The 15681-nt window shown below is 35.0% G+C and overlaps 1 protein-coding gene across 1 annotated transcript; it reads left to right on the top strand.

Annotated features, from left to right (window-relative positions):
• The first annotated feature begins 804 nt into the window (after nucleotides 1-804).
• Nucleotides 805-4998, top strand: LOC103424759 (sodium transporter HKT1). Its single transcript, XM_008362855.4, has 3 exons — nucleotides 805-2107; nucleotides 3745-3978; nucleotides 4638-4998. The coding sequence occupies exons 1-3, from the start codon at nucleotides 924-926 to the stop codon at nucleotides 4834-4836; spliced, it is 1617 nt and encodes a 538-aa protein (XP_008361077.1). The 5' UTR covers nucleotides 805-923; the 3' UTR covers nucleotides 4837-4998.
• Nucleotides 4999-15681: the final 10683 nt, after the last annotated feature.

Below are 15681 nucleotides of genomic sequence, written 5' to 3'. Positions count from 1 at the left end.
TCCTTAACGGGAATAAGTGCCTTTCAGATACATAGTTAGGAGCAATTGTGGGAACATGATTTTCTAGGGTAGGAATAAGTGGATCGGAATACAACTTCCTCAAAAGTCTAGTCATAGACTTGATAACTTTGTGCAAAGCTGGATCAGATGGAGCACCAGTGCCACCATCACCCTGGTTCGGAGCAATGGGCAAAGTCTGAGCAATTTCGCTAGAATAATCAAGCATGCATTGAATCTACCAAATCTTGATATGTCTTGGAGTTCCTACAATTTAGGGTTTGGCAACTCCAACAATTTAGGATTTGGCTTGCGCCGTAAGTAATCACACCCGATCTTAGGCTTACTCATAGTTGGTCATATTCGAGTTAATAGTGATGACAGTGGGAACTGGAGATTGCCGGAGCGGCACCGGGGGGGCATGGGGGGGGGGTTGGATAGGGTGTTTGACAATATTGGGTTCTTATTGTAATTTTATCATTATTTAGTTTGATTCTATATGTTTTAATTTTTTTTTTTATAATACAAGAATCTACATGCCACGTCCGCAAGCAAATGGTTTATGTGACGGAGTTTAGTGGAATAATAATGTGAGACACAAAGAATGTAAGTGGTAAAGTGGGATAAATTAGAGTATAGAGAATAAAATGAAATTTTGTGAAAAGCACATATATCATATATTGAAATTAAACTTATTAGTTACATATGTTTCTGAATTCAATTCGGCCCCACACAGTATCATCATGTGAAATACAATGACTGATCAATTAGCACATTTTACTCTACCTAATTATTTGCCTTTGTTAGGTTGGACTGTTCATTCACAGGTGGAAACCCCACTATCAGCACCGGAACGGGACCTGGTGCTCCACTATATAAACCCCATCCCACTCGGAATATCGACATGCCATTTTCTCTCAAGTGAAATGAAGGAGATGAAGAACTTTGCCGTTTTTGGTAAAAAGCTAGAGAGCTTTTATAGAAATTCATGCATAGCTTTAAGTCGTTCGCTATTTCGTGTCCTGCTCTTTCATTCAAACCCTTTCTGTTTCCAGCTTTTTTATTTCCTAACGGTCTCTCTTTTTGGTTATTTGGCTTTGAGGGTAACAAAGCCAAGAACAAGCACAAACACTTCTTTCAGGCCCAAAGATTATGATATCTTCTTCACATCTGTGTCTGCCACAACAGTCTCAAGCATGTCAACAGTTGAAATGGAGGTCTTTTCAAATACCCAACTAATTATTTTGACGATTTTGATGTTATTGGGTGGGGAGGTTTTCACTTCCATGCTTGGACTTCAAATCGCAAAGTCCAAAATTTTTCCCAAATTTCTTAATCACAAAGACGACAACAGAGTTGATGTTGTTGTTGATAATACAAGACACCATCCCCCAGACTCTAATAACAATATTTCTTTTGAGCAAGTTGAGTTGGGGTGTGTCAATGATCGTTCACATTTAGAAAATGATGAGAAAAATAATATCAAGTACAAGTCCATTAGGATTTTGGGTTATGTAGTTTTGGGATATCTTTTAGTGGTTCATATAGGTGGTTCTACTTTAGTTTCCATGTACATAGCCCTTGTACCAAGTGCAAGACAAATACTTCAAACCAAAGGCATCAAAATCCAAACATTTTCTATTTTCACCACTGTTTCTACCTTTGCTAATTGTGGTTATGTTCCAACAAATGAAAACATGATCGTTTTCAAGAAAAACTCAGGTCTTTTACTGCTTCTTCTCCCTCAACTCCTCATAGGGAACACATTGTATCCGTCGTGCCTTCGGTTTCTGATCTGGCTTTTGCAGAAAATCACGAAGAGAGCAGAATTCAGTTACATACTGAAGAATTATAAAGAATTGGGCTACTGTCATTTGCTATCTAGTCTTCACTCTTTTCTTCTGGCCTTTACTGTCTTGGGATTCATAGTAGCTCAGTTTATACTATTTTGTGTCATGGAATGGAAATCAGAAGCCATGGATGGTCTAAGTGCGTATGAGAAATTTGTGGCCTCAATCTTCCAAGTGACGAATTCAAGACATACCGGTGAATCCGTTGTTGATCTCTCTGTTCTCTCTCCTGCAATCTTAGTGTTCTTTGTGGTGATGATGTGAGTCTCTCTTTCTGTCCCTAAAATATTTGGCCATTTTTTATTGTTTGAATCAGGATTCTTACTTTTCTCGTTATCTATTCACTTTTAACTAACTGGGATACTTTTATTTATTCTTGTAATAATTATGTGAGTGCTTAGAATAGTGCACTAGCTAGTGTGGAAAGAGAGTTTGGAACACTGATATAAATATGATCTTTCTAACATTATTTATAAAAAAATTATTTTTGAATACATGTCATTTCCTTCTAAGGATTCGTTGGGCAACACCTTCCCTTTTAGTTTTTAGTGTTCGTTTTTGTTAAATGTAAGGGAAGAAGTATAAAGAGAGACAGATTAGTTTACATTTTGGTTTTCATTTTACGTAACATTCCTTACATGTTTCGACCCTCATCCATCAATTCCCCTCTTTTTCCTTTCTTCGTCACTATTTTCTCTCATCAATTTCTCCACTTTCTCACAAGGTCTCGAGACTTGCATGCAAAATTTGTATCTCAAAACTTCAACCAAAATAGATACCATAGTGATCGTGATTTACATTAATGTTTCACCTAGATTAATGATTGTCATGATTTAGACTGTTATTACAGCATTCTAGTTCTAGGTTTGTTGTTTTCCTTTACTAGTCCCTGAATTAGTAGATATTAATTAACTGTAGATTGAAATTAACTTAAAAAAGGAACAAGGTTGAAGATATAGATTGAGAAATTACCTGTCCCATGCATAATACTTTTTTTTTTTTTTTGAATACATCGATATTTTTACACTAAGGTGATTTTTTTTAATACATCGATATTTTTACATTAAGGGGAGGAGGAGTTCGGCTAGCCACATAATGTGCAACCTAATTTGGTGTCGAATTTACCATCCACGAAATTCGAACCTAAGACCTCTCACTTCCAAGTGAAGAGGAATACCACCAGACTGTAGTACTGAGTGGTTACTTAATACCCTTCTTATGCTTCATATATCTTCCAAGAATATTCGAAAATATATATTTACAAAAGTTGATTTTATACCACTTCACACTTGTGTATGCATTTTGTATTGACGAATTTTTCGTTTTCAAACCACTTGCACACAGTCAATATCGTCGGGTTTTTTTCTTTTCTTTTCAAATCTGATATCTTCATCCTGGAATTTACTCTATGATCTGCTTGTAAATAAAGAATTATATAAACAAAGTAAGCAATCATGACTTGTCACTATATGAAATGAAAGGGAGATTTTATTTGCATTGTTCTTTGACACCACCCTTGATAGTTGGTACGTACGTTCATGTTAGTCGCGGTTTCTCATTCTCTCGGGATAAAATAATGAAGTCAATCAAACATATAGGGAGCGGAGCTGATCCTGATGCCCCTCTTTTCCTTTCCACCACATAATCACAACTTCACATTGGTCCTTCGCATCAATTCTCAAACCCTAAAACCCTCACCAAGTGTTTAATATTTTATACTACTGAAGCGATTATTTTGCAGACCATTTTAGCCAACTTTCAAGTATTTATTCTAAAGTAATACACAAACTGCATTGTAGCTGTGATATTCTGTGAATAGACACACGCGCACACACACACACACATAAATACATGAATTGTGGCTGTAAATTTAATCGACTTTATTACTACAATTCAGGTATCTCCCGCCATATACCACATTTTTTCCAACAACTAGCGATTGTCAAGAGACTGCTTCAGCAAATGGAAGTCGAATTCGAAATCCAATAAAGACTTTGGTGGGTTCTCTAATATTCTCACAACTGTCTTATATAGCAATGTTCGTCATTCTCGTCTGTATCACAGAGAGAGATAAGATGAAGGACGACCCCCTCAACTTTAATGTGCTCAACATCACCATAGAAGTAATTAGGTAAGCATACACTTAATTCCATTTTTCTTTTCTTTTCGGTATATACTTATGTTGAACTATATTTAGTTCTCTGCACTTAACAAGTATAGAAGGTGGTTTCATAACAACTATAAGTTATCTTCTTTGTCAGACTAATAATTTGAGATGTTGTCCTATACTGTTATTCCGGATCATATACATTCATGCAAGAACCAAAACAATAATTAACAGCTCAACTTTACAGTATGATAACATCTGTATTTTATTCTAGAAGTTTATGTGTATACTATTTAGAAAGAGAACATTTTTAACATTCTTGTTCTTTTAATCCTAGAATAACATGGATTCATAATCCTTTCTCATCAAGCCTTTCTATCTAAATTTGAGACCAATAACCGATTCTCCATACTCAATACACATGCTCATATTCTTACAAGACCAATCATGTCTTGTTATTTATATAAAATAGTATGGATACCACATCGTACCATCTCTGACATAGGTATGTGGTATATTTCAGCGCTCTATTACGTATAACATGATTTTCATGCATTTTTAAACATTGAAATGACATAGTTATTCCATTGATTTAGTACGATGTTTTATAATGAATGAATATGAGATTACAAAACAAGCACTACTTAACACTATCTTTAATCTGAACTGCGTTTTATGTGCAGTGGATACGGAAATGTTGGATTCTCCACCGGCTACAGTTGTAAACGTCTATTGAAACATGATAGTGCTTGCGAAGACGCTTGGTACGGGTTTGCCGGAAGATGGAGTACCCAAGGAAAGTTCGTCCTCATTCTTGTCATGATCTTTGGGAGGCTCAAGAAATTCAGTATGAAGCAGGGTAAAGCTTGGAAGCTATCATGATTCTTAACTGATCGGACTCTATCTAGGTTTAATTTCATACATAAATCTTGTACGTAGGTAGCAAGTTGCATGTTGCATACAGATGTTGTGTTGCACATAGGTGTTGTGTACAATACAGTACGTGAAGACAAGTTAATTACAATCTTTTTGAGCTTCTTTAAAGGCTAGCATGAACCTGGTGGGCTGAATACAAGAACGAAAATAGAAAAAAAAATAGGTTGGTAAGCTCCGGCCTATGTAATAAAACCTTCGATACCAAAGGAAAAGGACCGCCTCTCAGTTACCACCAAAATCAACATCAAACAATGTCTACAGTATCTGCCATTAGCACGGGTCTAAGTCAAAGAGGTTCATCTTCAATCCACGATACAAAACGCTCAGTATTCATAAGCCTAGGGAGAAATCTCACGAGCAACCTTATTGCAGCTGCTCTGCTACTTCCGAAAACACTCAAAAAGCCAAAACTTCAAGACAATTCTTGAATATCGTCAATATGGCAGGTTCATGTCATTTCCATTGATTACATCTGCACCACCTTTGGTATCAACCTCCAACATCAATCTAGGGGTCCATATTGTATGTGTGTGGTCACATAACTACTTAGTTCGATCAATAGGGAACAATTTAACTAGATACTTAACCATTACCAGTCCTTTATTATAAATTCAAGAATTCTCATGTAGTTTTCAAATATACTAATAAGTTGAGAAATCTAATCGATGATCTATTAGAGCATGACCAGTAGATTGCACAATTGACTAGATAAATTCATTTTTTTTCTTGTCACAAATAAAATCCCCTAACATATGAGGCAACTAGCTAGGCAAAAAAGTTTACTGAATTTTGATAGGCAATTTTCCTTAATGGTACTTACGGATCCTCCATCTTTTCTACAATGGATTCAAGAAAACAATTGTGGACTAATTCAACCAAAATGTGGACCATATAAATATTTATGGTTTTAGTTGACGTATTGACACATTGAGGACATGTTTGTCCACACCTACCACTACTTTGCTAGACTCTTGACACCAATTATCAGGTTGCGGGCTCACCACCTCAATTATCCATAGAGTCCAGAAGACTAGATAATGCCTAACAGTTTACATTGATAAATTCGATGATTATTACACTACTACAATATTAGCTTTAGGTGCCGGACGATCCTGGCGGTTAATAAGTCATTTTGACGGATAAAAGATATCCGACACATAATTTATTTACTGTCGGACTAAAGTTACTTTCTGTCGGATATATCTGACAGAAATTCCTGGCGGATTTTTCCTGGCGGATTTAACCCTCAGCATTTTTGAATTCTTCTTTTTTAATATTTTTAACATATGCTTGCGGTTTTTAAGTTAATGGTGGCGGTTATAACCGACAGAAATTGACTATTTTATTATTTTAGTTTCTGGCGGTTATTATTTTATTATTCCGACGGTTTTAACTGACAGAAATTGACTATTATATTATTTAAAATGTTATATTGATTAAAAATAAATAAACAAATGGTTTAAAAAAACATTTTTCACTCACGGTCCCGTTACCTAATCTCTTAATGTTTTTTTTTTGAGACTTTTTACACATGCTATCTCGAAGTATATACAAACATATTTGACTGTTAGATCGTTGAAACTAGTTTCATAGAATGCATATCCTATCAAATTGATAGATTTAACAAACACTTAAGAGTTAATGTTATACTTCCATTAAGTATTAAAAATTATCCATTAGTGTAAATATTTTAAATTGAAGATCGAATTTGTTCAATGCATTTTTATAGGGTCGAGGAGTGTAGCTGTAAAAAATCATCAAAATCGGAGCTAAAATAATCGTTAAATTGTGATTTTTCGTTTATAACCGTCGAAAACTTTTGTTTTGTTACCTAATCTTTGAATGTTTGTTTTTTGTGATTTTTTAGGTATGCGATCTTGGAGTATATACAAACATATTTGACGGTTGGATCGTTGAAACTAGTTTCGTAGAAGGCATATCCTATCAAATTGATAGATTTAACAAACACTTAAGAGTTAATGTTATACTTCCATTAAGTATAAAAAATTATCCATTAGTGTAAATATTTTAAATTGAAGATCGAATTTGTTCCATGCATTCTTATAGGGTCGATGAGTGTAGTTGTAAAAAATCATCAAAATTGGAGCTAAAATAACCGTTAAATTATGATGTTTCGTTTATAACCGTCGAAAACTTTTGTTCTGTTACCTAATCTTTGAGTGTTTGTTTTTTGTGATTTTTTAGGTATGCGATCTTGGAGTGTATACAAATATATTTGACGGTTGGATCGTTGAAACTAGTTTCGTAGAATGCATATCCTATCAAATTGATAGATTTAACAAACACTTAAGAGTTAATGTTATACTTCCATTAAGTATAAAAAATTATCCACTAGTGTAAATATTTTAAATTGAAGATCGAATTTGTTCAATACGTTTTTATAGGGTCGAGGAGTATAGCTGTAAAAAATCATCAAAATCGGAGCTAAAATAACCGTTAAATTGTGATTTTTCGTTTATAACCGTCGAAAACTTTTGTTTTGTTACCTAATCTCTGAGTGTTTGTTTTTTGTGATTTTTTAGGTATGCGATCTCGGAGTATATACAAATATATTTGACGGTTGGATCGTTGAAACTAGTTTCATAGAATGCATATCCTATCAAATTGATAGATTTAACAAACACTTAAGAGTTAATGTTATACTTCCATTAAGTTTAAAATATGATTTATCCACTAGTGTAAATATTTTAAATTGAAGATCGAATTCATTCATTGCATTCTTATAGGATCGAGAAGTGTAGCTGCAAAAAAATCATCAAAATCGGAGCAAAAATAATCGTTAAATTGTGATTTTTCGTTTATAACCATAAAAAACTTTTGTTCCGTTACCTAATCTCTGAATGTTTGTTTTTTACGATTTTTTACGTATGTGATCTTGGAGTGTGTACAAACAAGTTTGACGGTTGGATTGTTGAAAAACGTTTCATAGAATGCGTATCACATCAAAACGGTAGATTAAACCAACACTTAGAGTTAATATTATACTTCTATTAAGTATAAAATAAGATTTTGTGGTATCAACTAGTGTAAATATTTTAAATTGAAGATCAAATTCGTTCATTACATTCTTATAGGGTCGAGGAGTGTAGCTGAAAAAAAAAATCATCAAAACCGGAGTTAAAATAACCGTTAAATTGTGATTTTTCGTTTATAACCGTCGAAAACTTTTGTTCCGTTACCTAATCTCTGAACGTTTATTTTTTGTGATTTTTTACGTAAGTGATCTCGGAGTGTGTACAAACAAGTTTGACGGTTAGATCATTGAAAAACGTTTCGTACAATGTGTATCACATCAAAATTGAGGAGTGTAGCAAAATTGTGTGGCATTCTATTATTTATATAATTGATTAATTTTAGTAAGATAATATTTCATTTTGTTGTTGTTGTATGGGAACAGTAGGGTGATTTCCAAACAATTTTTTTTTTTGAAATTTTCAGATCATCATCATAATTTAAAATTTCTAAGTTTCGGACATTTGTACATCAATCTTTGTGCTTCTGTATATGCAATTCAATAATATTTGGTAAATATTTTATGTAGAATTATTATACATTTTGTAGTATATCAGTATATATATATTAGACAAAACAAAATAGTATGTATGTTTATAATCAATCTCACACTCAAAATAAATAAAAATAATAATCAATCACACTCTCATTTTCAATAAACGAATATATAAATAATTAACAAAAGATATCCAATTTAACAAAGAACATGGCAAAATATAAAAAACGTTTACAAGATACACACAATTAGTAAATAACAGCAAAATGTTCAATTTTTTTGGAATATTTTAATTGGATTATCCAAATTAACAATGAACATGACAAAAAAAAAAGTTTACAAGATGTAGTTAATAGTTATCTATTAAACCAAACAATTATTTATTTTCGACGAAAAAAAATAATTATTTATTTAATTTTTAAAAACTTATTCTACTTAAATACATTTTTTTATTTATTTATTAAACCAAACAATTATTATTTTATTTTTTAAAATAGTAACAAAATTTTGGGGGGAATTTAAAATTTTGGGAGGGAATTTAAAATTTTGGGAGGGAATTTTGGGGGGAATTTTGCCGGCATTTTTTATACTGTCGGTTTTAACCGACAAGAATGAAAATTTTCCGTCGGTTTATATTTTTTTAAAAACTTTCTGTCAGTTTTAACCGACAGTAATGAAATTTTTTTTATTCCCACATCCTCGGTACCTCTGTTTAGATTTTGTAATTTTCATTTAAATTTTCGAAGTGGGATTAACCCACTCTCGGTCCCTCTGTTTTCCTCATTCTGGAAACATTATCTCTCTTTGTAAACTTTCTCCCTCTCTTGAACTCGCTCATTCTCTCTCTCTCTCTGTGTCACCGAGAACCACCATCACCATCTCCACTTCTCTATGCACGAAACCAAGCCACCACCACCATTTTCTACATCCTCAAGCTTTGGGTATTTAGCTGGTACCCTTGCATGTGTGATCAGTGACGAAGAGGTCAAGCTCGAGAGCTCTGAGTTCCCATTTCGAGACTCAGGTGAGGCTTATGAACTCAAACCTACAAATTTACATTCTTTACTTGTTTTCGTGGTGATTGGTGACTGAATTTTAGTTGGGGTTCGAAGGTTTAACCCATGCGTTTCTCTGTGTATGCTTTCCAAATTCCAACGAGGAAATCCGATCAAATCCGAACGAGTTTGTAACTGGTGGTGCACATACTCACCTGAGACCGATTCTATGTAACTAAAAACTTCCTTGCATGAGTGTTTTAACTGGAAAACCTGGTGAAACTTACATGCCTGCTCTTTGTCCTTCGTTTTCAGAATCCGGCAAGGGTAAATAGACGAACTTCAACGAGTTCGAGACACATTCTCCCCTCATTTCCACTTCTCTTTACTTAAGTAAGTTTCTGAGGTTTTAGTTGTGCTAAGGGGTTGAAAAATAAATTAAAATTTGGGGGTAACTCAACCTCTCCGTCCTCCACTTCACACTCGATAACTCTCTCGCTCTCTTTCTCTCTTTCTCTGGACTGAGATTTCGATTGTGATGGATTGATGGGTTTTGGGCAGGATTACCCGGGCTGGACGAATCCAATCTACGAAGATGGATTGGATATGGGTTTGGTTCGCTTTTGATTTTGAACCATTTTATTGGTTCCACTGTAACCCCAGCACAGCTTGTAAGAGAATGAAACGTTTTTTCTTATGTTGTATTTGTTTCAGTTTGTGTTGAATTTTATGTTAATTTTTGTGGGTTTGTGTGTTGCTTCTTCTTCTTCCCCCTTTTGGTTCCCCCCTCTTGCTTCATTTCTTCTGATATTTTCTCTCTCTCTCGCTCTCTTCAAAATCCCACAACAGGTTTCCAAGATCGAGCTCCGGCGAGGTTTCGAATGGTGAATGCAGGGGGCAGAAATATTTTTTTATTATTATTATTAACATATTATCTGTCGGTTTTATCCGACAAGAATGATTTATTTATTTTATAATAAATTCTCTGTCGGTTTTATCCGACAGAATTACTGGCGGTTTAATATTTTCTGTCGGTTTTATCCGACAATAATTCTTTCATTTATTTATAATAAATATATATCCTGTCGGTTATAAACCGACAGGATTTCTGTCGGTTATAAACCGACAGGATTTCTGTCGGTTATAAACCGACAGGATTTCTGTCGGTTTTAGAGTATTTTCTGTCGGAAAATTCATTTCCTGACGTAGGCAATTCTGTCGCTTATTATATCTGTCACTGCATCCATTTTCTGTCGGATTTTGCTTAAAATCCGACAGTAATATACGTTTTTTGTCGATTTTTGAACCGCCAGTGATAGATGATTTTGTAGTAGTGTTACATTTCCCTTGGGTAATTGAGTTGAATATTTCGATTCCCTATGTTCACACCCAAACAGTCTTGCAGAAAGCAATAACCAAATGCCTTTAAATGATCGTACGAACACTTTGTAGTGAGCTCACCAAGCTTTCGGTTTTCTGCTTAAGGTTATGTAATATTGCATGCAATTATGTTGATCTGGCAGAGGCCCATTGCCACCCTATCCTATTTAGCGTTACAATTGGTAATTGGGTACAAACCTGAAGTTTTGTACTTACATGTTTTTGGTGTAAACTTTATGTGCCAATTGAGCCGCCACAATGCACTACTGTGCGGCTTCACAAAAGAGAAGTTAATCAATATCGATTATGATTCTCCTATGCCCTTGGAAGTGATCTCTTTATCACTTAATTAGCAGATTGTCACTTCAATGAGAAAGTCTTCCCTCTGTTATGGGGAGATAAAAACGTTAACGTTCCTGAAAAATGGCGCAAACTATTGTGGATGCCTCCACTATGTCTCATCTCGATCCCTATTCTAAATCATCATAGTGTTACTAGATGTTTTCTGTATGTAACGCCCCACCCTCTAAATATTTATTTTCGAGAAATAATTCCAATGATAGGCCCAATCCATTGATCTTGTTTAATTTATTACCATTACACATTATTCTTTAATTAAAATTCCTTAATTACTCACAAAAGTCTGCCACCAAAATAAGAGGTCAAAACTCGATTATTTAAGGCTGCATCTAATCTTGTTAGACTGCCTACGTACCCTTGAGCAGGATCAAACCTTTCATAGTTCATAATTCCGTTTAAATCCGTTCCTATAGCCATTTCCTAAAATATTCTAGAATCGGAAATATTCAACATTAGCTTTCACAATAAAATCACATCAAATGGTTAGCAATTACGGATTTAAAATAACTAAATTCGCATAAAAAGGCAGAGCCGGCCCACTGGTCACGCGTCGTTGCGTTTGGCGGTCGGCTGCCCTGACTTGCTGGAAAATTCAACTATTTTAAAAAATTACTAACTTTTACAAAAATACAGATCTCAATGAGTGGAGTAACTTTCATACCTGCGACCAATGCTAATTTGGCCTGGAAAAGCCTCAATTCGCCACAAACCCACCGAAACCCTAGAATTGGGTGTGATTCAATTCGACCTCTATACTCACTTTGACGTCTCCACCACTTCTTGGGCTTTGTTCCTGGGGTTGAGAGGAGCCTATTGGTGGTGGTAATTGGCTGAGTTAGCTTCACGATTTGCGGATCGCGGCCATACACCAACATGGACCACCGTCCGTTTTTCCCAAAAAATACCACCAAATTCTTGCTAATTTTGGGTGGAACTGGAAGAGAGAGTGGCGAGATGTTGATTGGGCATGATAAATTAGTCCAATTCGCTGGAAATCCCATGGAAAACCATCAGAAAATATGGAGTAAACGGTCGGGTCGCGGGGGTCAAGGGGAAATTCGGTTTTCCCCCTCATTTTCTCCTTCTCTCCTTTCCCTTATTTACCTTATTCCCATTGGCCTAACCTCCCCATTTCTCCTCCCTATTTTCCCCAATCTCCCCCCATTTCTCTCCCGAAACTCTCCTCTTCTCCCCTCTCTCTTCCTGCCATATGGCAGGTTTTAGACTCATTTTTCTTCTTCATTTTTTTTTTATTTTTTTAATGCCTCTAATTCATTCGTTTCAACTCTGATTCACAAACGGTTTTCACCCATGCTTTCGTAGGGTCAAGCTCTATCCAATTATATCAAGAAATGCGACAAAATATATGAGGATAAAATACGTCCTTGTATCATTACGTTAAGCTAGCTAGAGGCATTTTGGTCTGTTCTACTTAATGATAAATTTTTACTACGTACATTATAATAATTTATGGAACCAAAAATTTAAAAGTTCTCAGTTCAATTTTTCATAATCATAAATTGATTTATTTTCAATTTTTCTCCACATGAATATATATTTAAAAATTTCAAGGTATTACAGACAAGATCTCATATACTAGCGGCAAACAGCTTGCAAGGAAGGGACGTGGCTAATGGACATCCTTGTCCTAAGAGGGACGGGACACTGCTAGGTAGGTGGCTGCACCTAGTGGTTGATCCAGTACATAGGCAACTAGCCAATCAATTCGTCTTCCACCATAAGTGCAACAAATCACTCGGTTCGAAGGATCATCTCCTTGAAAGTTAAGGAGAATGGCACGAATGAATCCTTCCTTGATCGCTGTCTCAATCATTTCCATCTCATGAGATTAAATCCGGATTACTCTGGTCCATTATACTAGTTTGGATGAGATACGAAATTGGAATGAGATTATCATCGAAGATGTTTTCACTTATATGATATCTACTAACACAAATGAAAAGCGACGATATTGAATCGTGTTCCATTGATTAGTGAAAACATAGAACTAATTGGTCAATATGACAGAAATAATCCATGTTGAATGAGATGAATGAAATAGTTCAATATAATGTCGCTTTATGGAGCAAGGCTTCTCTCATACGCCCTGTAATTGATTGCAGCATTATAAACGTGGTTCATGATACGAAATACACATGGAAGTTTCCAAAGAACTTACATGTACTGATTCAAATAGTTCTAAACCATATAACACCCTCTCAGTTTAGATGAGGCTTTCACTTTATGGATTCGGACAATCCGAATGGATGTGGTATACCCGTCTAAATGAATATTTGATCAGTTAAGGATAATGCCCTTGTGTGTACAAAATTTGAAATTGCTAGAGTTGCAGTCTATGTCAATGACATAAATTTCACTAACTCTAGAAGAGCTTGAGAAAACTAACTCGCACTTGAAGTCAAAATTTGAGATGAATGATTTTAGGAAACTCGACACTACCTCGACTTGAAGTTTTGAGCATAGTTCTGAGGGTACTCTTGTCCACCAGTCGAACTACACCCAGAAGGTGTCAACTTCCGAGTATAACCCTGATCGTTTAAACGCTAGATGCAAATGAGACCTTTGAGGAGGTTATGGAGATAATAATTCCATATCTAAGTACAGCTGGAATTTATTGTACTTAGCTCAAAGCACTAAATAAAACATCTTAAGTGTTGATAATCTTTTGGCATAAAGCAGCACTGCGGCTACATGCAACCACCAACTTGGTGTTAAAGACGTTTTTCCATGACTACGTATTTGGGGTTACTCTATCATATGCATCTTAGGATGAATCACACCCCCTTGGTTCTCGAAAAGATGCCTTCCTTGTGTGATACCCTAAATCAGAATACCTGTTTGACCCACACAAGGTACGTTACCAAATGATTATGTCTTTACCATTAGGGAACACCACACTATCTTGGATGTCCACACTATAGACCTTAGTTGCGAAATCCTCGAGCCATCCCAAGACTCACCATGCCTCACTAGGCCACACGTCAGGGACATGGTTGAAAGCTCCTGTTGAATTCGAAGTACCTGTGATTTTCATCCACCTTAAGTCCCAACAACGATCCTTGAAGATAGCGATGCATGTATTAACCAGATCATACCATGGTACCTATAAGAAGTTAATGCCAAGCATATTGTGTCTACATCAGCATGAGCATCAGAAGATTGAAATCAAGGTATGTGATCCCAGACAACTTTTCCGACCTATACACGAGGTCACTGCCGAAGTCTACCTTTCAAAATCTTGAGTATTTACACACTCAAGGGGGAGTGTTGTGATATACATTCTAATACATGTGCATTGTGTAATCCTAATTAGAAATAAATTAGGAATCCTTCGGGACATAGAAGATCTTTCACATTAAACTTTGTATTATTTGGAGAACAAGTTACTATCATCCTTATAGTATAAATAAAGGCATAAAGCATGGGGAATAACATACATAATTCCTCAAGCCTATTCTTCATCTTTCTTCCTCTTTGCCGTGTCCTCTCTTTCTTCCTTAGTTAAATATAGGCCACAATAAGGTTAGTATTTTTAGCATTAATGATGTATTATAGAGTTTACATTCTTAGTAACAAAATTTTTTTAGTGTATTGTCTATTGTGTCCCATTACAAAGTAAGAAGATTTTTTTTATAGTATTTGGTTTTAGTGTTTTTATCGTAAAGTGTCTTTGTTTTATAAAGTGTAGTATGTGAAAAAAGTCCAAATACTCAATTGTGGACACAGCTTGAACGCGGAAGAATATAGGGATGGAATTATATGTTCAAATTAATCTGGATTATTTGAGAAGACAGGTTCTTCTTTTAGAATAAACAGCTAATTATATGAGGAATGCAATCATTTAATTGTCGCTGCATGGACTGACAGACAACATACCAGTAATTAACAAGACTTCACTAAATTTCCAAGATCTCTGATGCATATAAACTTCTTTAATCGCTAATGTCATGTCAGCAATTATTGGTATTCTCCATTTTTCTATAAAAACTTGGATATATCATGTGATGTGGTTTTACAATTGTGCGCATTACTTAATACTCCATTGATGCACAAAGTTTGATTATATATTGGTTTTGCCCAAACAATAATCGACATTTGTTTACATATACGTCATATGACAACCATTCATGAGCCCATGACTATAATGCCATATTTATTGAGTTTTCCTAGTTACACCTCAACACACATCTAAGTTCACCTCGATGTGTGTATAAAACCACCACCAGAAGACAAACCCTCATCTATCACGGTGAATGCCCGTGGTAAATTGCAATTCATTATGTACAATGTGCCTGTTAAGTATCTGGGCGTGATAAAAATTCTTAACTTTTACCACGGGCAAAACGCGTTGTTAATTACATAATAATCACAGATGGCGCTTGTGATAGATTAGAGTTAAACACCACGCGCTACGACCATTGTAGATTACTAATTGACCACGACCAATGCCTATTATAAAATGTTTTCTAAAATAAAAAATGATAATTAATTAAAAATACATAAAGA

Source organism: Malus domestica, chromosome 16 (assembly GCF_042453785.1).
Source record: "Malus domestica chromosome 16, GDT2T_hap1".
Lineage (NCBI taxonomy): Eukaryota > Viridiplantae > Streptophyta > Magnoliopsida > Rosales > Rosaceae > Malus > Malus domestica.
Note: the sequence above shows the minus strand (reverse complement) of the source record. Positions and strands in the feature narration are given on the sequence as shown.

What these genes read in the sequence shown, in the direction of transcription:
- LOC103424759 (XM_008362855.4), top strand. Translation starts at nt 924, where the DNA reads ATGAAGGAGATGAAGAACTTTGCCGTTTTTGGTAAAAAGCTAGAGAGC. An exon ending in GTGTTCTTTGTGGTGATGAT is followed by an intron (nt 2,108 to 3,744) that starts GTGAGTCTCTCT and finishes ACTACAATTCAG; the next exon opens with GTATCTCCCGCCATATACCA. An exon ending in ATCACCATAGAAGTAATTAG is followed by an intron (nt 3,979 to 4,637) that starts GTAAGCATACAC and finishes TTTTATGTGCAG; the next exon opens with TGGATACGGAAATGTTGGAT.